Source organism: Neurospora tetrasperma (genome assembly GCF_000213175.1).
Source record: "Neurospora tetrasperma FGSC 2508 unplaced genomic scaffold NEUTE1scaffold_2, whole genome shotgun sequence".
Taxonomy (NCBI): Eukaryota; Fungi; Ascomycota; class Sordariomycetes; order Sordariales; family Sordariaceae; genus Neurospora; species Neurospora tetrasperma.
Genome location: NW_009799100.1, coordinates 2,367,600 through 2,389,449, shown reverse-complemented (window position 1 = coordinate 2,389,449; position 21,850 = coordinate 2,367,600). Strand labels below are relative to the sequence as shown.

The window sequence follows — 21,850 nt, the reverse complement described above, 5'->3', positions numbered from 1 at the left end:
GGAGAGCCATTTCCTGTGCAAAAAATTAAGGTTCTTTGCCACTCGCAAGAACCGAGCTAACCATTTCTATCCCTGCAGAGGTGGAGTGTACCCCATCGCGATTTTGGCGAGGACGACCAGATGCATACACTGCATATGTATCATGTAGGGCAAGCAAAAAAAGATGGTTTCGGCCAATGCTGAAATTTTAGCGAACATATCAACATCGAACATCGGATGGTGATTGTGACAACATGCTGCAACTCTGCCGGTCCTCTCCTGCCGTCACGGGCCTTACGGCATTGCATCGGTCCTAATAATGATGGTACGTAGTCGAAGACGACCGATCTGCAGTGACAAAATAGGGACGGCGAAAATGCCGGACACCAGGACGGACGGGCCCCGGATTGGTGACAGGGGACAGCACTTGTTGACATGGATTTCTGTGGTAGTGATGGTACCCCACGGTCGCACACGACAAGATTGATGACACCTGAGTTCAGCACACAAAACACCACCAAACTCAGTCGAATACCACGCAAATCAACAGGTTCTATTGCATTGAATGCTCAGCGACGGCGCCTTCGAAGTCTATACAGTTCTGTAGTGTTAGTAGTGGTATCGGCTCAACGCATTCATAGTCATGGTGTCTTTACGTTAAAGCCGGCCAGCCTTTTGCCGGGTCCAAGATCAAAATCTGAACTCGGGTCCGGGTGTCATCAAGATTTTGTCCTGGGCGGGCCACGGTACAGGGTCTTTGACAAACCCCCCCCACATAGTTCTCTTCACCTGTAATATCATTGGTTTTCGGGTTTGGCTCTAGACGAACTTGGCAGGCGACGCAAGCTAAAATCGTCTGGGGACCCCTCCACGACGGTCGTTCAGTGTTCAGGGGATCCCCGCTGCCCCGCGCTAAAACCTTGCCTGCCGGATGTGCAGGTGTCGCGGCCCTGCGGCGCTGCCGGCCCTGCCAACTCCCGCTGGACCCGCCCCTCCAGGTTCTCACGAGCCACCGAAGACGGCATTGGACAATGGCGTGAATAACGGAAAACTTTTCTGAATCCCACTCGCCTCGCTCCGTCGCCCAGGCCGTCTGTCCCCAACCCAATTACGGGCACAGCGTGGCGGGCTGACGGTTTGGCGGGGCTCCTCGAGGCTGCCGAAACAAGAAAAAAAATATTTACCCCGTGGTCGAGTCCTGGGATCCTTTCTCTTCCTCTCCTCTCCTCTCTCTCTTCCTCTTGCTATCAAGCAGAGGCCATATCGAGCTTGGATAGTGAGGATATCCAGCTGAAACATACACATTCCCACCAACATCATCTTGCCAGTTTCTCGCTGTTCTCCCCCCAACGAAAACGAATCAGCTCCTGAGCTCTTCTTGACGAAGCTCTCACCATCTTTGACGTCCTCTCAACCACCGTCTTCCATTCTCGATTTTGTGCCGCTTTTTCACTACTCTTTTCTTTTCCACTATACCCTTCTTACCATAGTCATTTCTCTCTCTTTTTTGTTTATACTCTAAAAGTTCACCTGTTTCCATCATGGCTGCGACCGTCTACCGCCCCGCCACGGCCCCCATCGCCGATGCGCCTTGCGAAGGCCTTGTTTGCCTTGAGCTTGAGGATGGCTCTGCCTACCAAGGCTACAGCTTTGGTGCGCCCAAGAGCATTGCCGGCGAGCTTGTCTTCCAGACCGGCATGGTCGGCTACCCTGAGTCCGTGACCGATCCTTCGTACCGCGGTCAGATTCTCGTCATTACCTTCCCTCTTGTTGGAAACTATGGCGTCCCCTCGCGGGAAACCGTCGATGATCTTCTCAAGGATCTCCCCGCCCACTTCGAGTCCAACCAGATTCACATTGCCGGTCTCGTTACCGCGTCTTATGCTGGTGAAGACTTCTCGCACTTCCTCGCCACCTCGTCCCTTGGAACATGGCTCAAGGAGCAGGGCATCCCTGCCATGTACGGTGTCGATACCCGCGCCCTCACCAAGCGCATCCGCGAGAAGGGTAGCATGCTTGGTCGCATGCTTCTCCAGAAGGAAGACTTGGCTGTCAGCGCTCCTTCTCTCGGAGTCCCTGGCGACTGGAAGCCTCACTTCGAGACTATCGAATGGGTTAACCCCAACGAGAAGAACCTCGTTGCCGAAGGTAAGCAACATGCGCCCTCCGCTAAGATGGGCAAACCATTTCTAACACGCTACTTTCAGTCTCGATCAAGGAGCCCAAGCTCTACAAGCCCGATGAGGCCACTGCCCTCAAGCACCCCTCGGGTCGCAACCTTCGTATTCTCTGCCTCGATGTCGGCATGAAGTACAACCAGCTCAGGTGCTTCATCAAGCGCGGTGTCGAAGTCCTCGTTTGCCCATGGGACTACGATTTCTCCAAGGAAGAATATGATGGTCTGTTCATCTCCAACGGTCCTGGTGACCCGAAGGTCATGGACACCACTGTCGAGCACATCTCTGCCGCCCTGCAGAAGAACAACACACCCATCTTCGGTATCTGCTTGGGTCACCAGCTGCTCGCTCGTGCTGCCGGTGCCAAAACGGTCAAGCTCAAGTTCGGTAACCGCGGTCACAACATTCCTTGCACAAGCATGGTCACTGGAAAGTGCCATATCACCTCGCAGAACCACGGTTATGCGGTTGACGCTACCACTCTCCCCACCGGATGGCAGGAGCTGTTCATCAACGCCAATGATGGCAGCAACGAGGGTATCATGCACGTTGACCGCCCCCACTTCAGTGTCCAGTTCCACCCTGAGAGCACTCCCGGCCCCCGTGACACCGAGTTCCTCTTTGATGTCTTCATTCAGACTGTTGCCAAGTGCACCACCGACAACACTCTTCTCCAGAAGGGTGTCGAATTCCCCGGTGGTACCACTGAGGAGAACGAGAGACTCCACCCCCGTGTCGATGTCAAGAAGGTCCTCGTCTTGGGCAGTGGTGGTCTCAGCATCGGTCAGGCTGGCGAATTCGACTACTCGGGATCTCAGGCCATCAAGGCTTTGAAGGAGGAAGGCATCTACACTGTCCTCATCAACCCCAACATTGCCACCATTCAGACCTCCAAGGGCTTGGCCGACAAGGTCTACTTCTTGCCCGTAAACGCCGAGTTCGTCCGGAAAGTTATCAAGTACGAACAGCCCGATGCCATCTACTGCACCTTTGGTGGCCAGACGGCCCTCTCGGTCGGTATCCAGCTCAAGGATGAGTTTGAGGCTCTTGGTGTCAAGGTTCTCGGTACCCCCATTGATACCATCATCACCACGGAGGACCGTGAGCTCTTTGCTCGCAGCATGGAGTCCATTGGTGAGAAGTGTGCCAAGTCCGCTTCGGCCAGCAGTGTTGAGGAGGCCCTCAACGCAGTCAAGGACATTGGTTACCCGGTTATCGTTCGTGCAGCCTACGCTCTTGGTGGTCTCGGCAGTGGCTTCGCCAACAACGAAGCTGAGCTCGTTGACCTGTGCAACAAGGCGCTGGCAGCCAGTCCCCAGGTCCTTGTCGAGCGCAGTATGAAGGGCTGGAAGGAGATCGAATACGAGGTTGTTCGTGACGCCCAGGACAACTGTATCACTGTGTGCAACATGGAGAACTTCGATCCTCTTGGTATTCACACCGGCGATTCCATTGTCGTCGCGCCTTCCCAGACGCTTTCCGATGAAGACTACAACATGCTTCGCACTACTGCTGTCAACGTCATCCGCCATCTTGGAGTTGTCGGCGAGTGCAACATCCAGTATGCTCTGAACCCCTTCTCCAGGGAATACTGCATTATCGAAGTCAATGCCAGATTGTCGCGTTCCTCGGCCTTGGCTTCCAAGGCCACCGGATACCCCTTGGCTTTCATTGCTGCCAAGTTGGGTCTCGGTATTCCTCTGAAAGAGATCAAGAACACCGTTACCAAGGTGACCTGCGCTTGCTTCGAGCCTTCTCTGGATTATGTTGTGGTCAAGATGCCTCGTTGGGATCTGAAGAAGTTCACCCGCGTCTCCACTCAGCTCGGCTCTTCCATGAAGAGTGTCGGCGAGGTCATGAGCATCGGCAGGACATTTGAAGAGGCCATCCAGAAGGCCATTCGTGCCATCGATTTTCACAACCTTGGCTTCAGCGAGTCCAAGACTGCGCTTATGTCCGTCGACGACGAGCTCCAGACCCCCTCTGACCAGCGTCTATTCGCCATTGCCAACGCCATGCACGCGGGCTATACTGTCAACCGAATCTGGGAATTGACCAAGATCGACAAGTGGTTCTTGTCCAAGCTCAAGGGCCTGAGCAATTTCGCCAAGGACATGACCAAACTCACGGCTAACGATGTTGTTGGTCGTCCTGATCTTCTCCTTCGCGCGAAGCAGCTTGGCTTCTGCGACCGTCAGCTTGCCAACTTCTGGGATTCCAACGAGTTAGCTATTCGTCGCATGCGTCTTGAGGCAGGCATTACTCCTTTCGTCAAGCAGATCGACACCGTCGCCGCTGAATTCCCTGCCTTCACCAACTACCTGTATCTGACCTACAACGCCAGCGAGCACGATGTTCCGTTCGAAGACCGTGGTGTCATGGTTCTTGGTTCGGGTGTGTACCGCATTGGTTCTTCCGTCGAATTCGATTGGTGTTCCGTTCGGGCCATTCGCACGCTCCGCGAGTCTGGCTTCAAGACCATCATGGTGAACTATAACCCTGAGACCGTCAGTACCGACTATGATGAAGCCGACAAGCTGTACTTCGAGAACATCAACCTGGAAACCGTTCTGGACGTCTATCAGATGGAGGACGCAACCGGAGTGTTGGGAGCTATGGGTGGCCAAACGCCCAACAACATTGCCCTGCCCCTTCTTCGTGCTGGCGTCAGAGTTCTGGGTACTTCTCCTGAGATGATTGACACTGCCGAGAACCGCTACAAGTTCTCCCGCATGCTTGACCGTATCGGTGTTGACCAGCCGACTTGGAAGGAACTTACCAGCTTCGAGGAGGCGAAGGCTTTCTGCCAGAAGGTATCGTATCCGGTGCTTGTCAGACCTTCCTATGTGCTTTCTGGCGCCGCCATGAACACTGTCTACTCCGAGGCCGATCTTGAGTCCTACCTTCAGCAGGCTGCCGATGTCTCCCCTGAGCACCCTGTCGTCATTACCAAGTACATCGAGAACGCCAAGGAAATCGAGATGGACGCTGTGGCCAAGGACGGAAAGGTTGTTGGACACTTCATTTCTGAACACGTCGAGAACGCCGGTGTTCACTCTGGTGATGCAACCCTTATCCTGCCGCCTCAGGATCTGGAGCAGGCCACTATTCAGCGCATCGAGGAAGCCACTCGCAAGATCGGTGCCGCTCTCAACGTTACCGGTCCCTTCAACATCCAGTTCATCGCCAAGGACAACGACATTAAGGTGATTGAGTGCAATGTTCGCGCTTCGCGCTCTTTCCCCTTCGTCTCCAAGGTTATGGGAGTTGATCTTATCGAGATGGCCACCAAGGCTATCATGGGTCTGCCTTTCGTGGAGTATCCTGCCATCGATCGTCCTTCTGGCGGTGTCGGTGTCAAGGTCCCCCAGTTCAGTTTCTCTCGTCTGTCTGGCGCCGACCCCGTCTTGGGTGTTGAGATGGCTTCCACTGGTGAAGTTGCCTCCTTTGGTGTTGACAAGTACGAGGCCTACCTGAAGGCTTTGATGTCCACCGGCTTCAAGGTTCCCAAGAAGAACATCTTGCTCTCCATCGGTTCATACAAGGACAAGAAGGAGATGCTGCCTTCTGTGGCCAAGCTTTCTCAGATGGGCTACAAACTCTTCGCTACCGCCGGTACTGCTGATTTCCTTCAAGAACACGACATTCCCGTGCAGTTCTTGGAGGTTCTTGCCAAGGAGGATGACCAGAAGTCCGAGTACTCCCTCACCCAGCACTTGGCTAACAACATGATCGACCTCTACATCAACCTGCCCTCCAACAACAGGTACAGACGCCCTGCCAACTACATCAGCAAGGGTTACCAGACACGTCGCATGGCTGTTGATTACCAGATTCCCTTGGTCACCAACGTGAAGAACGCCAAGATCCTTGTCGAGGCTATCGCCAGGTACCGTGACATGGAGATCGGCGAGCGTGACTACCAGACCAGCCATACCCCACTTCAGCTCTCTGGACAGGTCAACTTCACCCTTCAGGACTCGCTCTCCAGGCCTCACTCTTTCAAGAAGGCCCACGTTCTCTCCGTAGAGCAGTACACTCGCGCCGACTTGCATCTCCTTTTCACTGTTGCCGAGGAGATGCGCCTCAGTGTCCAGCGCGGAAACGTCATGGACATTCTTAAGGGACGCATGCTTGCCACTCTCTTCTACGAGCCTTCCACCCGTACATCGGCGTCTTTCGAGGCGGCCATGAAGCGTCTGGGCGGTGAAGTCATTTCCGTTGCTACGCAGCACTCCTCTGTTCAGAAGGGCGAGACTCTGCAGGACACGCTCCGTACTCTTGCCTGCTATGCCGACGCCATTGTTCTCCGCCATCCCGACGAGACCTGCGTTGACGTTGCCAAGAAGTACAGCCCGGTGCCTGTTGTCAACGCTGGTAACGGAAGCAGGGAGCACCCCACCCAGGCTTTCTTGGATCTCTTCACCGTCCGTGAGGAGCTGGGCACTGTCCAGGGCTTGACCTTCACGTTCGTCGGTGACCTTCGCTATGGTAGACCTGTGCATTCCCTGGTCTACTTGCTTCGTCACTACTCGGGAGTCAAGGTGCAGCTCGTCGCCCCCAAGGGACTTGAGTTGCCTACTGATGTTCGTCAGCAACTGGTCAAGGCCGGCCAGCTGCTCTGCGAGTCTGAGACGTTGACCCCTGAGATTCTCGGCAAGACCGATGTCTTGTACTGCACTCGTGTGCAAAAGGAGAGGTTCCCGAGCGAGGCGGAGTATGAGAAGGTGAAGGGTTCTTACCGCATCGACAACCAGACCCTTAAGCACGCCAAGAGCAAGATGGCTATCATGCACCCGCTCCCCAGAAACGAGGAGGTTGCTGAGGAGGTTGACTTCGACCAGCGGGCCGCATACTTCAGACAGGTAAGATCCTCCTTTGACATTGTTTCCGCTACCATGCGGCACTCAGGTTCGTTTGCTGACAGATTGTAGATGAGATATGGTCTCTACTGCCGTATGGCCCTCCTGGCGTTGGTCATGTCTGGTTAGAAGATGGTCGTTTCTCGATTTACTTTTCATTTAGGGTTTTCGGTGTTCCGGTGTATAGACAAAAAGGGTATAATTTCCTTTGTCGTGTCTATCTAACACAAGAAGAGTAAGAGATAGAACGCGTAAACGATTTAGGTAGACATGTTCGTTTTCGCTTTTTTTCTTTTTCTCTCTCTTCAAAGTCCGCTTGAAGCGGCTATGATTTAATGATATAAATGGGTGTAATGATTTGTATGAATGAATGTGAATGATGCGTATGTTCGTTATGTATGTACACTGTTGATCGGTGTGCGTGCGTTACGTGCGTTACGTTCGTTCGTTTCGTTCATTCGTTATGTATACGTTATGTACGTACGTTTATTTCGTTTCTTTTTTTCTTTTTCTTTTTATTTTATTTTATATATATACGTTTGATACGTATCTTTTTGTATTTAGTTTAGATCTAATGCCTAATCTAATTGAATGACTCGCTACCAACTTTTTGTTCACTTTGTTTTTGCCTTCGCTTCATCTGATCTTCGAACTTGGGAAGAAGATCCGGTGTTTCATGTGCAAGGAACAACAGATCTCTGGCAGATCCAGAAGTTCACCAGTGGAATGTTCGGCAACCAGGTACATAGGTAGTGACAGAGGGTTCTTTCGCCACTTCCAGGCTGGTTAGGTGACATTGCCAGCCCCAAGAGCATTTGGTTCGTTATTGCCCGCTGTGAATGGAGTCAAGTGTTGGTGCATGTGTGAGGGCAAGATCCTTGGCGCGAAACGATCAATTGGTGTTTTTACCTTGGCTCTGGCAGGTCAAAATTCCTTGATCTCTGCTTGCGTCTCAGACCCCATCCGTCTTGTTTCGCTATCTTTTGTCTTTGCCTCTGTATCAAAGGAGCTGTTGTTAGTTCAGGTCTACACCGGATAATGTGGTGAAGCAGAGGTATGTGTGTTTTAGAAGATGGTTAGGTGTTTGCGATCTTTTGCAGTCGAACTGGATGGGATTGATTGGGAAACAGAAACAATAAGGAGAGTATGGAAGGGATGAATTACTCGTCAGGTCCACAAAATCGACCGTCTGACGAGTAGAGGTACTTGTAGGGAGTCTATCCAGAGAACATGCCATGTTCATTCGTCCCATTATTCTACAACGAACCACCAAAAGTGATGGATGAATTTGTAGGTAGGTAGCTCTCGACCATTTAAGTATATCCCAACACCCCGAAGAGGCGTCGGCCGGCCCAGACACCCCCTTAAAGTTGACGAAAGCCATCTTAAATCCTTGCCCTGCCACACACCACCATGAGCATAACGGGAGGTGCTCCCGATCTCGCTGCTGCTTCTGGTTTGCTCCAATCCGAGTTCAGCGGGCGATTCTCCTTCAGTTCCCGTTAGGGGTCGATAGATACCGTAAATCTGGGACTTTTACCTTACTTTACACTTTTCCTTACAGTAAGACATGTAAATGTCCGTGCGCAGAGTCCGTGCATCCGGCCAGAATATTGGTATACCTGTTAATCTCCAACAAGAAATCTTCAGTGTAAATCGCTATAGCCACTACTACTTTGCATATTGATTTGCATTCTACCTTCGTCATTTTCATTTTCATTTGCTGGTATTGCTCTGCTAGTCTTTGTGGGCATAAAACAGCGAAAAACAATCATGTGACCTGCAAATCTGGTAAGGGATTTTATTTTTACGTTACTTTTACTGAAATTACTTTACTTTACCGCTTACAGGTATTACAGATCGATCCCTAGTTCCCGTCGTTATCTGGTTCGAAATCTGCATGAGACGGAACGGGCAGACCCCACGCCCGGCCGGTGACGACTACCGCTTATCCCCGTTCGTTTCGGAGGGGCCGAACGCAGGAGCGGCAGAGTGTTGGGCTTGTACCTGACAACTGACAGCAAGAGTGGATTACGGCGACAAGGGTCGACCGTGGACTACGGAAACGAGAGAGCGCCCATGCTTTGTCTTGTTGTCGTGTAGTGTACACCTCTGCTGGCATTCGAGCCTGTTAGCGCGATACCGCTACCTTACAATATAGAGAGGCTTAGATGCGGTCAAACCAGTCATCTCCTGTACAAAAACTGGATTCTCTCGCCACATGCAAGTCTCCGCGCTAACAAACCTAAATGCCGGCAGAGGTGAAGCGTACATACTGCGCAAGTGTTTCAAACGAACCCCATGGCCCAGGCAGACCAAGTTATGATCGCCCGTCCGTTTTCATTTAAGGATGGCTCTGACCGCGCGTTTCTGTGTCGTTCGTATCAGGATTCTGATGATGTCACAGGGACTGGACGACCGTGGGTGGAATCAACAATGGCTTGGAAGGCAAACTGCCTTTGGCTGGGCTCGGCGTTTTGGACTTTGGGTAGAGGTAGTCACGATTATACTATTACTACAACAGAAAGCCTGTCTGGTATGGATATGTACTACATACTGCGTAAGGATAACGCTTTGCTCTCCCTCCTTCTTTTTGATGATGGATGATCAAACTCCATAGCTAGCCCTCCCCACCCAACGCCATTCTTTGCGAGGCAGCAAAAAAAAAAAAAAAAAAAAAAAAAAGAAAACTCATCGACCCCGACATGTCAACCGACCGACCCAGAATCGAACAACAAATAGTCCGCTTTCGCCCCGAAACGCCTCATGGAATTGATCATGTCCCCTCCCCTTTTTGTTGTGTTTCGAGTTCGTAAATCGATGATTCTGTTGCATGGTTTGCTTTGACGCTCTAGGCATCGACCTATGACCACCCACACGTGAACGCCGAAGAATGGTCCCGACCGCAAGTCCGTGAAAAAACGTGAGGGTATAATGCTGGTAAAAGGAAACGATAAAAAGAAAGCCCACGAGGCCCAGTGTTTGAGTAAACGCCATCAACTCGCGCCTCGTGCCTTTCGGCTCCGAGGTGACAGTGGTTGCCGAATCATTGCATGTCCATACTGAATGGCGGTGGTGAGTTATATTCAGACAGCGGCGTTCCCGCCGGTGTCAATTGCAACCCCGGCCTATAGACAGCCGCGCCTGAGCTTACACATCGCTTGTGCTGTTCTTTCAAAGATTGGAATTGATATTGGGATTGCGCCGCCGCCGCCGCCGCAGGGGGGAGAGGAAGAAGAGCCTGCCTTCCGGCGCGCTCCATATCTTTCAATGCATCCCCGATCAAGCGCTCGTCCCACAGGGGAAGGATCCTGTAGTTCAGGTCCTCCATGATGCAGCGTTCCGTGATGTTGATCTGCTCGCACGTCCACAGGTTGTTACCCCATGCGGAGCGGTAGTACTGGGTTGGCGCGTGGGAATCCTCCAGGAACTTGACGGCGATGATAAGCGCACCCAGAACAATGACTTCGGGCTTGACGCAGTCGATATGGAGTTGACTGGCGGCTGCCGGAAGGGTGTATCGCTTTGACTGTTGCTGTTGCTCGTTGCTGGTGGTGGAACCTTCGCGGCGAGAGGGTGGACAGCGCAAGCGCCAGTTCAGCGCGAACTTGGAGCTGATCGAGTCTAGGACACAGACGGCGAGAGCGATCTCGTCCAGCTTCAAGCCTGTGCGCGTGAGCAACTCGTGGACAAGGGACACAGAAGGCAACGCCAAGGATGCAGCAGGTGGGATGAGGTTGACCAAGTGAATTGCAGGGCCTGTATGAGTAGATATCTGTGTTAGAACATGATCGTACAGAGGTATACAGGTAGTGATAGCCATCAAAGACCACGTACCTAGCAGTTCCGAGTCGAGAAGTCCTCCATTTTCCACGAGTGATTGGGGGCTCTGTGGGACTGACGAATTGCGGGACGAAGGGGGCGGTGTGGGGAGGTTCGACAGGGGTTGATAGGTACGGGCAAAGTATTCCTCGTCAAAGTCGAAATCAGAGTCATCGTCCGTCATGCAGTCGTGCTCGTCGTGAATAACACGGTCTTCCACTGGGCTCGTTAGGGATGGCATCTTGCTTGGTTGAACGATTGTCGTCATGTGTCGCAGAAGTCTGTTTCCTACTTTCCCTCCTGTTCCTTTTCTTTTTCGTGTGATGCTTATTTTATTTTTGTTTTTTGTTATGTTTGATGATGAATATCCAGAGCTCACTCAGGGTCGCCGGAGTCCAGTGCTTCCAGGAGGGCACAACTGAGGGAAGCAGTTCCAAGGGCTGCTCATATTCGCCCGAAGAAGGGACTCGATGGACAGTGACTTGAATCACGCGACGGGTTGCGGATCAGATGCGTCGTCTCACGGGAGAAGGCGGCGGGAAGCGGTGTTGCGTGTGTGCTATTATACACTCAATGACTGAAAGAAGCTGAGGCCAAGGTCCCCGACACGAGGTCTCAGGTCGTACACGAAGGCGTTGAATTTTGTAGTAAACAATAATAATATTGACAAGCTTGTCCAAGGTGCAAGACGTTGAGGGAGAGGACGTGAGCGAACGGGGGAGGGGGAGGTGATGGGCATATATGTACATGTACCTCGACGGAGGAGGATGGAGGCCAAGCGATGTAGCTTCATCAATGGTTCGCCTTTGGGGTCAACATCAGCTCTTCTCTCTAGAGACAGCGGCCAGGATTCCCAATGCCCGGATGGAGGAGGCCGGGATATTGGTGGAGGACTGGCTTGGCGGTCGTTTCGTCAGATGTTTCCTAGCGCACGTCGTTAAAATCGTGTCTGCACCTCCAGTGTGCCCTGAATGTGGCCCGCCTTTTGTCCGCCGAGCATCGAACCCTTCTGCCCTCCGCCCGTCATTAACCCTCACCCTCTGGCCTTCAGTCCACAAATTACCTAGTCTTAGTGGTGGTGTCATGGTCCCTCGCCGTCGCATCCAGTGGCATCCACGACCACGGCACCTCGCTCGCTGCCACTCGCCAATTCATCCCCTGCTTGCCCTGCCCTGCAGCCCCTGTCAGATGCATGGGGCTCCAGCAGGCCCACCAGCAGTAAGTAGCCGACCAGGCTCAGGGCAGCAGAGAAGGAACCTAAAAAGTCGAAGCGCATGGAGCCCGGACGAGCAAAAAGCCCGACTCCCGTTTGGAAAGAAGAGACTCCAGCACCCAGCGATCTCCGGCGGCCGTTGCTCTTTCCCACTTTGCTTCTTCGGTCTGCAAAAAAGCAGGAACGGTGCAGTGGCTCAGGTGCAAGTTTCTAACTTGAGAGATCAGATTCCTGTTATGGAACTGAACCTGTTTCCACCTACCGGCATCAGATCCAGGTCCCACTCACCGTGCGCTGCAGCATCCGATGTCCTATCGAACCTACCTGTGAGATGCAATTTCAGGTCAGGATTGTCAGGCACTCCACGACGGCCAAGTCGATCAGGGATACGAGTTCTAAGTTTGTGTTCCTGGCCGCTTGGACACTGCTGAACGAACAGCGGCCATGGCGAATATTCCCGTCGTGTACACTACCTCACAAAGAGACAAACAGTCGATGCCCTGATTGCTCGCACTTTCTCCAGTCTTCGATACGATGCGAATTCCACCACTACTTCTATGGACACCTCCACTTTTTCAGCTTTCATCCCCAGAGAGGGCAACAAGGCACACGAGGCGGCCCGGTCGGCAGATGACACGGCATGAGGTCCATAGGTATTTCTGAGATAACTCCGAGACTCAGATATGCCAGCATCTTCCAGTCTGTTTCCCGTCCGTTTGTGTCTCACAAGACACGCCCTGGGCTGCCCTGGGCTCACCTGGTATACGGTCTGCGGGCATAAACGGGTTGTCGAAAAGAGAGATGGAGTTCGTAACAAGCCCCACAAACCACACAACGTAGATCCGAACTTGGACCAAGCGAAATGGCGTGTTGAGGCGCAGAATCGTGGAGGCGGCGGAGCCATTGGCACACAAAACATAGCATAGGTACACCACATTGGCAGACAGCCGGACCGCCTTGGCCAGAACTCCCGTCTGGGAGTCGCTTGAAAATTGAACGTTGTGATCTTCAGTCGTTCGGTGGGGCCTGCCATGGTGAAAGCCACCCACTGGTACCCCGAATTCAAAAGCATAGGGCGACTCCGATGACCACGGCTAACGGCAAAGGTGGAAAATTGCAGAGATAACTCGATATGGATGCCAGGGGCAGGAAGACCATAGAGTCTGCCCTGTTAAGATCCAAGGGCTTCACTGCTTGCTACGAGCGAAAAGGTGGATGGAGGCTGACGACTCCCCAATTTGGATGAAAGGGGTCGCTTACCTTTCCACACACACCCACATAACTTATTAACGGGCAGATATATATCCAGAGCTCTATCCACATACCCGAGCGGCTGATGCCGACAGATACGTCACCAAGATGGGACCATCCCAACCGAGGGTTGAAGCCGGCTTGTCAAGGTCCACGCTGGCTTTCATTTAACAAACATTGTTAACTAAAAACACCGAGGATTGGTTTTCCGTTCTACTACACTGCGTCTACTGCTATTCGCGCGGATGTCTGGCTGAAGATGTTTGGTCAACAACCTCCACAGCATTCACAGCTCTCTCCTGTTCTTGTTATTTTACGTTTTGACACATCATGTGCTTGTCTTGCGGGTGGGTGCATAGAGTGTGGTCGGGTTGATTGGTTCCTTCCTTTTCGACTATCACGGGAAAACATCAATCACGTCACTTCCAGCCCCTGGACCGCCATTCGACCTCTTTTTCTACCGACAGTTCGCATCTCTACACTATAAGCATTGTCGTCTGTAAGAGGTTCCAGGCTCTGACGATCAACACAAGGGACCTAAGGCTTGGGAACTCGAAAACTGCATCCAGAGCGGTCAGAGCAAGACAGACATCACGGATAAGTCCGCCTGAAGACTACAGTAAGGGCTGCAGAGTGTAGACGCTGCAGCCTGCAGCTAGGGCAATTATACACAGTAACCCACGCTTCTCTTCCCCCAATCGAGTTAGGCATTGGCTCGCAGTGCATATCCCCAAGAGGATACCTTCACGCTTACAGGTGCTGCTGAGCCTACGCCAGGACCGCCAACTTGCGCCAAGCAGCCGGACCACAGCCATGGTGAGACTGCCCTAAAAAGGAACAAGGGTGAAGGGAGGAGGAAATTGCATTGCACAAGACCCCGAAAGAAAAATAAAAAAAGGAAAAGGCCAGGAAGAGGTTTCACAGAAAGAGCGACCCAACGTTCTGGGAACATGGAAGATGAAGTGAAGGCTTGGTTTCACTTTTCGGGGAATCAGGGTCCCTTCCCTGGCGCAGTCTTTCGCTACATGTATTTATGTAGTGTATTTGGAGGCCACCGCTCATATCTGGCGATCTCCCCCAAGAGTTCCAAGAGAGCAAGCGCGCTCGGCGCAAAGCCTCATTGCCCCCATGTCCCTCGTAGGTGTCGAGTGGGAATCGAGTATCCGGAAGACAAGATGAGACGTACCCTCCACACCTTTGTAGCCAAGCCGTTGCTCTTGGCGCCAAGTTACAAAGTCACTCCTTTTTTGATGCTTCTTCCTAACTTTACGAAAAGGAACTGCAACGAGATGCTGATTGAACCAGTAAACGCAGCGCGCCCAGTAGCCGGCTTTTTGGGTGAAAAGCTCTATATCGGGTTGTAGTGAGGTTAATGCAGCGGCCGGAAGAGAAGGAGTTGGGACTTGGGGTTTTTGCTTGAGCGTGTGGAGTTCCGTTGGTGGGCTCAAAAGGTACGTCTCATCTTGTCTTCCGGATATGCACTCCCGTCGAGTGCTGAGGTGGCCGTGCCGTCCTTCTCATTTCACGTCAAGCGAGGCCCACGGGGACTACGACAACAGTGGATACCATCTCGGCGGCTCTTTCGGTATTCGGAAGAGGTTCGATTCGCATGGATCACAGCGAGTCACGGTGGTTGCGGTGGTGGTGGTCCCTTTAGCTTGGCGTTTCTCTGAGATGCTGCTGGTACGGCTCGTACGGGTACGGCGGCGCCATTGTAACCATTCCCGACGATTTGCGGCAGCGCTAATTTCAGCCTCTTCCGGTGGGACCAGGCTTAATCTGGGGGACAAGGCCGATGGGCAGCGGGCCCCCGTACACTACACTACTGTCCTGTTTGGGTGGACTTTGCGCGTTCTCTTGTCCAGTACGACGTCGACTGCTTCTAATTCAGTCTGACGGCGGAGTCTGAAGTACACAAGTACATGGTGAACACTTTGTTGGCTCTGATTTTCGCGACGACTTTTCACAGCATGTCATTGTGTATCTATTTAGAATCATTCGGTCTCTTCATCGTTTCGTCCTTTTTATTTCCGTTTTCGTTCTTCCCCCCCAGAAACCCACCCAGTTAGCTGACTTGTCGGCTTGTTGGCTACACAAACAGGAAGCCATGTTCCACATGACTTGCCTCCTTACATTGAGAACGCATGATGATCAATTCCGACAACGACAGGTGTCGATTTGATGGTTCGTTAAATCCCGAAATTGACAGCCCGGGACAGCTAAACAAAGGAAACAATAAGAAAACCTCATCAATTTGGGAGCTCCATCTGCCGGCAGCGACGGTCGTGGTGTATTTGGTTCACCAAACCTGGAAGTCTACATATGAACCGAATTCTGCCTGAAGCCAGCGAGAATCGGGAATCAAACACTACATTCACCCTGAAGCATAGAGGCACCTACCTGGACATCATAAACTCTTAACCTTTTACAGATCCGCGAAACTTAGATCATAGGTTCGGGTAAAACAAAAGTCTGCTTGTATTGCTACCCTATCCTCACGGGCTATTCCACCACCACCTACTTCCCTCCACCGACATCTCCTCATCACACATCTCCCTTTTTGTCCCCTTGCCTAAACCGCCGTTACATCCTCCGGGGTACATACCTCAGCCCGACTGGACTCGAGCTGTAGTAGTGCAGATGGGTAGGTAACATCCAAGCCACGTGTGTGATTCTCCGATGTTGTGATGTGATTAATTGAATGTGAGGACAGCACATACGTACTTTACAAAGTATTCATTGCACAAAAGTGAAGTCTCAGTGGTTGTAAAAGGTACGTATGTAGTTATTGTACACTCCAAAGAAAAATTAGAAGGCAGCGGGACCCAAACGAATCCTGGATGCCGATCTCGCCATTTGTGCATGGAATTGTTCCATATCAGGGCGGCCGCTTTCCCGACCGGCCGACCGATTGAACTCCTAGCTAACTGGGAGCTCCCAGAAAGACCAACAGCAGAATCTGTAATGGAAAAACAGGCCAGCAAGCTTGCTTGTAAACCACGCTGGAAGGACAACCTTGACAGCCTCTGCTTGCTATTCCAACCGACAACTTTTGATATAACCACAGCAAATCGAGACCAGCATCCAAACCGCCCCAGTATTGTCTGTCCAACCCAATCAACTTGACACCCCCTCACAGCTATATTGATTCAACCCACCTGAACCAACGCTTGTCTCCACTCAGCGCTGGCAGAGGGAGACCGAGAGAACAGGACTCATTAGTAAAATCAATAGTTCATGTGAACTAAAGTAGTTGCTGCTTACTTGCGTTGTGCCGATTCAACTAGTTGGTGCCACCGGATGGAGAGTGATGAAGCCGATGAAGCGAGCTGAGCTGAGCTGAGCTGCCTGCGCTTCAGAATTTTTTTCTTTCTCTTTTCTGGTTACGGTAGGTCAACTTCATCAGAGCCTTCAGACCGGAATTTGCTTTTGACTATACAGTACATGACTGCGGGAATCCAAACTGGAAGTGTATGTATGTAGGAAAGAAACCCTTAGGCAATGCACACACACGCTTGGTTCGTTGATGGGAATTCCTCGAGTGTAAGTGCAAAGGTGTCTGTTTTTATCTGTCTACACATTCAGTGAGCAGTGAGGACAGATTGACACATAGTCAGAATTCAGGCGGATGAGACGAGAACAGACTTGCATGAGTTCATGACTGCCCATAGAAAGGAAGGGATTCGGCTACATCAAACGTCAACAAGATCCTGAAAATAGAGGGGAGCATCCATTCCCCCTTCCAGTTCTCACAATGATGTAAGCAAGCCATAAACCCCCAGAGCGAAAGCAACAAGAAAAGCGCTGCCTACAACCTGCTCTTCACATACTCATCCTCCCTATCCTATCCATATGAGAAAAGCTCCATATATCTATCGCCTAGAAAGAAATACGGTAACCGGCCGAACAGCAGACAATCAAAATATGGTCAGAAAAGACATACATTTTGTTCGTCCCAGCTACCCTACCAAACATATATCTGCCCCAGTGCGTGACTTCGTTCCGTGCACAATTGTCTCAGCTAATTCTCAACTTCCGAAGGCAAAAAAAAAAAAAAAAAGGATGACTATAACTCATCAATAGCCCCGCTTCTCATGTCTTCCCCTATTCTGCCTTGGTATCGCAGACGTGGCTCATTACGTACACGCAACGATCTCAACGCATGGCAAGGCAATCGACTGCCCATGCTCCCCTAATTCCAACCATTTTGTCCACTTCAACTCCACTTCAACTCTTCAATCGATCTTACTACATGTTCGCTCTCTCTCCTGGGTCATCCAACTAAGCACCAGGGTGTCTAAGCAAATCATAAAGCACCTGATCCTCGTTCCCAATGTGGCTGCTGTACGTATTACTTGACAGGTTCATCGACCTATGATGAGGCTGCTGGTGGCTGTACGCCGCAGCATTGGTCGCAGCCGGCGCCGCATTATGGGCGTGCGAGCTTGCCGAGGTCCCCGTCGAGTAGCTGTTGTTGGCGTTGCTGCTGGCTCCGGTGGAGCCGTAACCGGTCGACGAGGCATTAGTGGTCGATCCGAAACTGCCGTAACCCCAGTTTTGCGTCTGCTGCTGCTGTTGATGCTGCTGTTGCTGCGTGTTCGTGGTGTGTGACTGGCTTGTGTAGCTGTTGTAGCTTGGCTGCTGTTGGACCTGCTGTCGCTGCTGCTGCTGTGCCTGTGATTGCTGCTGGTGATGTTGCTGTTGCTGCTGGGCATAGGCGGCGGTAGAGGACCTGGTCTGGGCCATGGAGTGCGGCCTGACGTTGAAGCCCTGAAGGGAGCTGGATTGTGGGGGATTCGAAGGGGTCATGTTATATTGGTTGGAGGCCGACGTGGTTGGATTTGTATCATAAGTCGAGCGAGCACTGCTTCGCGTCTGAGGGACAGACGTACTCGACCCCCATTGTGACGTGCTTGGCGCCGCCGTAGCTGTGTTGGTGTTGTATGAGGAAGCCGTGGGCTGCGCTGCTGATAAGCTTGCTACTGGCGTTTTGGTACTTGACCGCGTGTTATAAGTGTCGTAGGACGAATAGGAGTTGGACGTAGTAGATGACGGATTAGTATAGGGTTCATAGTTCATACGAGTATTCGTGGCTTCTGTCCTGCTACTGGACGTAGGATACTGCGAATAGCTATCGTAATTACCAACCGAAGTGGAGGCTGCTACGCCTGTATTGGATTGGTAATTAGAGTTGTCCGTATGGGATTGGGAAGCTTGCAGCTGGCTATGCCGTCCTGGCGCACTGGTTTGCTGCTGTACCGGTGTATGGTTCTGGCTTCGGTTGCCCTGCCGAGACGAAGTACGGACGGTCTGAGCTGCTGCTTGATAGGGTGAGGTGCGCGCCTGTTGTTGACTTGTCTTTTGGACAGGAATAGTAGGTTGAGGGACCGATGACCAGCTTGAGGCTTGCCGCAGGTCATCAAACGCTTGTGACACCGGTTGTTGCACAGTATTCTGGGTTCTGTGCTGCGTCGTATTTTGCATCGACGTCTGAGGCGCGGCTGGTGCTGGCTTCCTTGCTCTTGAAGCCCTGGGAGAGGGCTTGTTCTGGTAGGCGGCCGGGATAGTAGGTACCGGCACAGGAGTCCAGCTTTCCGTTGGAGCATGGGTGGTGTGACCGTTCATGGCACCGCTTTGCAACGATGGCCCTGAAGGCAGACTCCGTCTTGTCCTACCGCCCGCCTGTGTTGAGCTGGACTGCTGAGCGTAGTTAGATGTGTGCTGGACAGGGGGAGGTTGCTCAACAACAGGTACAGGCTCAGGTATGGGTTCTGGCTCCGGTACCGGTGCCGGCGCCGGCTCGGGCTCAGACTGAGGTTGGGTGTATGAGAAGTTGTGTAAAGAGTTGTCAGTAACCGAGGAATGCATATAGTCCATTGCTGCAGGTGTGACGCCGGTATGGGCCACTTCAGGAGTAGCCGAAGCGTCCACCGACGAGTTGAACTGCTGGTAGAGGTCGGAAGGCTGATGATATGTTGTTGATGATTCCGGTTGAGGTGAGACCAACCCAGACGTTGGTAGTCCGTGTGGCATATTATTATCGATTGAATCATTGTCTTGTTCTTGGTTAAAGGGTTCATGGCTAGCAGGTTCATGGTGAGCCGGCTCATTATGAAAACCCGGCGACCCTAAGCCTTCCGGCTCTTCATCGGCTTCGACAACTACAGGCTCGGACTGGGCCTCTGGTTCTGCCTCTGACTCTGGAGAAATGTCTTTCACTTTCCTCTCGAGAGCATAATGGCATTGCAACCCCGACGTCGTGCATTGCGAGCAAGATGGTTTCTCCTTTGTGCACTGTACGCTGGTCAGATGCAAATCAAGCATAAGGGGATGTAAGCCAAACGAACCGGTATTTTACGATCGCGACAAGGATCGCATTTGCCTCTTGTCAATTTCTCCTTGTTCTTCTTTTTCTTCTTCTTACCACCCGACGCGGCAACGCCCTCCTCACTGTCCACTACTCCGGACTTCTTCTTCTTAGACTTCTTCTTTGAGAGATTGATCGGCGCTGTTGATGGTGCTGTGGCCGCCTGCGTAGCAGGAGCAGCTTGTGCACCATCTCCCTGTTCCTTATCGGGGTGTACGATGCGGAGTCGCTCGGCACCGTACTTCTTGAGCATGTCCAAGGACTCCTGTTGAAGTTCAGGGGCTTGGTTGGCAAAGATGTTGAACTGTTCGGGGGAAAGAGTCTTGGGGTCAATGCCGCCTGATTCGAGTAGGTCGATGGCCACCGTGCGACGCCTAGCTGCCTCGGCAGGAGGAATGTTGAGAATGGAATGAACATGAACGCCCTCATCGGCCGCAGCTGGGGCTTGACCGACGAGTCCTTCTGGATAAGTGCTGTAGCCGTTTTGGGTATCGCCGCCTGCATGGCTGTTATAAAGAGGTCGTTCAGATGACTCGCCGACTGGTAGCGCACCTCGCATCTCTGGCGGAAGAATACTCCCGTCTGGACCAACAGCAGCCGCGTCCTTCTTCTTGCGGCGCTTCTTGGGTTGAGTACCGTCTCCTGCGCCACCTTCGCCTGCGGGCCGCTTCTTCCGGGGTGGTTTTGGCGCATTGGGATCCTTGGGTGGCTTTGGCTGTTTGGGGGGCTTTGGGGGCCTTGGGGGCTTTGGTTCCTTTGGCTTCTTTGGTTCCCTTCGTTGCAACGCATGCTTGGGTTCACGAGGAGCCGGCGGAGGCACTAGAAGTTCGATAAGCTGTCCTACTGTTTTGTGAAGAGGCGTGTGATCGTATTTGACTTCGGTGACTTTTCTGCCCTTCAAAAACGCAACCGTTACTGATCCTCTGCAGTCAAACGCAGGGCGGCCTTGATGTCCTGTTAGCCCAGAGTCCGATTATACTGATGAACGATAACCAAGACTTACTCAAATTAACAGCATCCATACTATCCGGCTTCTGGCTCCATTCGCCGATGACGGCTCGGGCAGGATTCTTAGCATTCTGGCGACTCCAAGCTTGCCATGAATCCTTGCAGACGTATCCAAATGTCCAGCCCTGTTCGCCGCGCGAGACCTGGCGCACCGCCCAGCTACTGCCATCGATTTCACCCAGCGTCGTGATGATATGCTTCGCAACCGATTTCTGCAAGACGTGGTCGTCGGAGGGCTGGTTGATCAGCGCATCAATCGCGTTGATCTGCCGCGTTGGTTGGTTTCCGTTGACATTGCCGTTGGCGCCTCCTTCTCCTGATACAGGCGCTACGCTGGATTGCGCGCCCCCCAACGACGGATCGATCGAGGCGGCTTGCTCAAGTTGCTCGTTCTCAGGCTCGGTGACTGGAATATGAAACACGCTGGTCGAGCGCAGCTCCAATGTGACTGAGACGTGTTCGGCTCTCTTTTCCGTGACCTTGGTACTGAAGACGCTGCGCAGTTGCTCCCTAAGCTCGAGGATGGACCCGCACGAAGGGTTGGAGTTGGAAGCGCCTAGCAACGCCTCCATCGTGCTTGATTCTCAATCACCGTGGTGAGATCCTGTTTCGTGTTTGGACGGTTGAGCCAGACCAGGTCGAAATGAAGCCAAAAGTCACTAAGTAGTATTTGTAATTATCGGCGACAAGAGGCGCAGCAGTCGGACAGCCGTCGCGGGGAAGGGTGGTCGGAATGAAAAATTGAGGTGGTTGTCGTGATGATGCCCGCTCGCTATGCGCGTCGTTCTTTCAGAAACGCGGGCAGCTCGAAAATGGTGGAGTCGCGGCGGTTGAGGTTCGCTTCGTTCTGGGCGGACGTGTGGGTACCGCTGTAAGAATTGCGACTGGGAATGCCTGTGTAACACGAGCAGCGGCCCGCTATGGACCGCACTTCAGGGCCTCACCCCACTGTATTTAAAGATTGAAGCCGCATCAGGATCAGGGTTCCACTTGTTCTCATTCAAAGTAGATCCCCTCCCGCTATCTACCTCTACGCAGTAAGTAAAGCCCGTTGCGGTCTTGTAGAAGAGGTACCTAGATCTGGGAATCATCTGCAGATAGGACGTGCCAGCGGGGTTGGTTAGCTCAGTACATAGTAGACTATTCAGAACACCAAGGTATACGCTAGATA

General features: G+C 52.4%; 4 protein-coding genes across 4 annotated transcripts; 1 reads left to right on the top strand and 3 right to left on the bottom strand.

The window, feature by feature from the left end:
* Window positions 1-1,520: 1,520 nt before the first annotated feature.
* On the top strand, window positions 1,521-7,624 carry NEUTE1DRAFT_128592 (protein pyrABCN; the record flags this gene model as incomplete). Its single annotated transcript, XM_009851100.1, has 3 exons — window positions 1,521-2,127; window positions 2,187-7,021; window positions 7,091-7,624. 3 exons carry the CDS (start codon window positions 1,521-1,523, stop codon window positions 7,145-7,147), a joined length of 5,499 nt encoding a protein of 1,832 aa, XP_009849402.1.
* Window positions 7,625-10,064: 2,440 nt separating this feature from the next.
* On the bottom strand, window positions 10,065-11,081 carry NEUTE1DRAFT_128591 (uncharacterized protein; the record flags this gene model as incomplete). Its single annotated transcript, XM_009851099.1, has 2 exons — window positions 10,065-10,777; window positions 10,856-11,081. The coding sequence occupies 2 exons, from the start codon at window positions 11,079-11,081 to the stop codon at window positions 10,065-10,067; spliced, it is 939 nt and encodes a 312-aa protein (XP_009849401.1).
* A 1,649-nt stretch (window positions 11,082-12,730) lies between these two features.
* Window positions 12,731-14,119, bottom strand: NEUTE1DRAFT_108671 (uncharacterized protein; the record flags this gene model as incomplete). Its single annotated transcript, XM_009851098.1, has 4 exons — window positions 12,731-13,101; window positions 13,314-13,335; window positions 13,379-13,464; window positions 14,059-14,119. 4 exons carry the CDS (start codon window positions 14,117-14,119, stop codon window positions 12,731-12,733), a joined length of 540 nt encoding a protein of 179 aa, XP_009849400.1.
* Window positions 14,120-17,585: 3,466 nt separating this feature from the next.
* On the bottom strand, window positions 17,586-21,251 carry NEUTE1DRAFT_19452 (uncharacterized protein; the record flags this gene model as incomplete). Its single annotated transcript, XM_009850399.2, has 4 exons — window positions 17,586-19,598; window positions 19,652-20,169; window positions 20,224-20,514; window positions 20,675-21,251. 4 exons carry the CDS (start codon window positions 21,249-21,251, stop codon window positions 17,586-17,588), a joined length of 3,399 nt encoding a protein of 1,132 aa, XP_009848701.1.
* Between the last annotated feature and the right edge of the window lie 599 nt (window positions 21,252-21,850).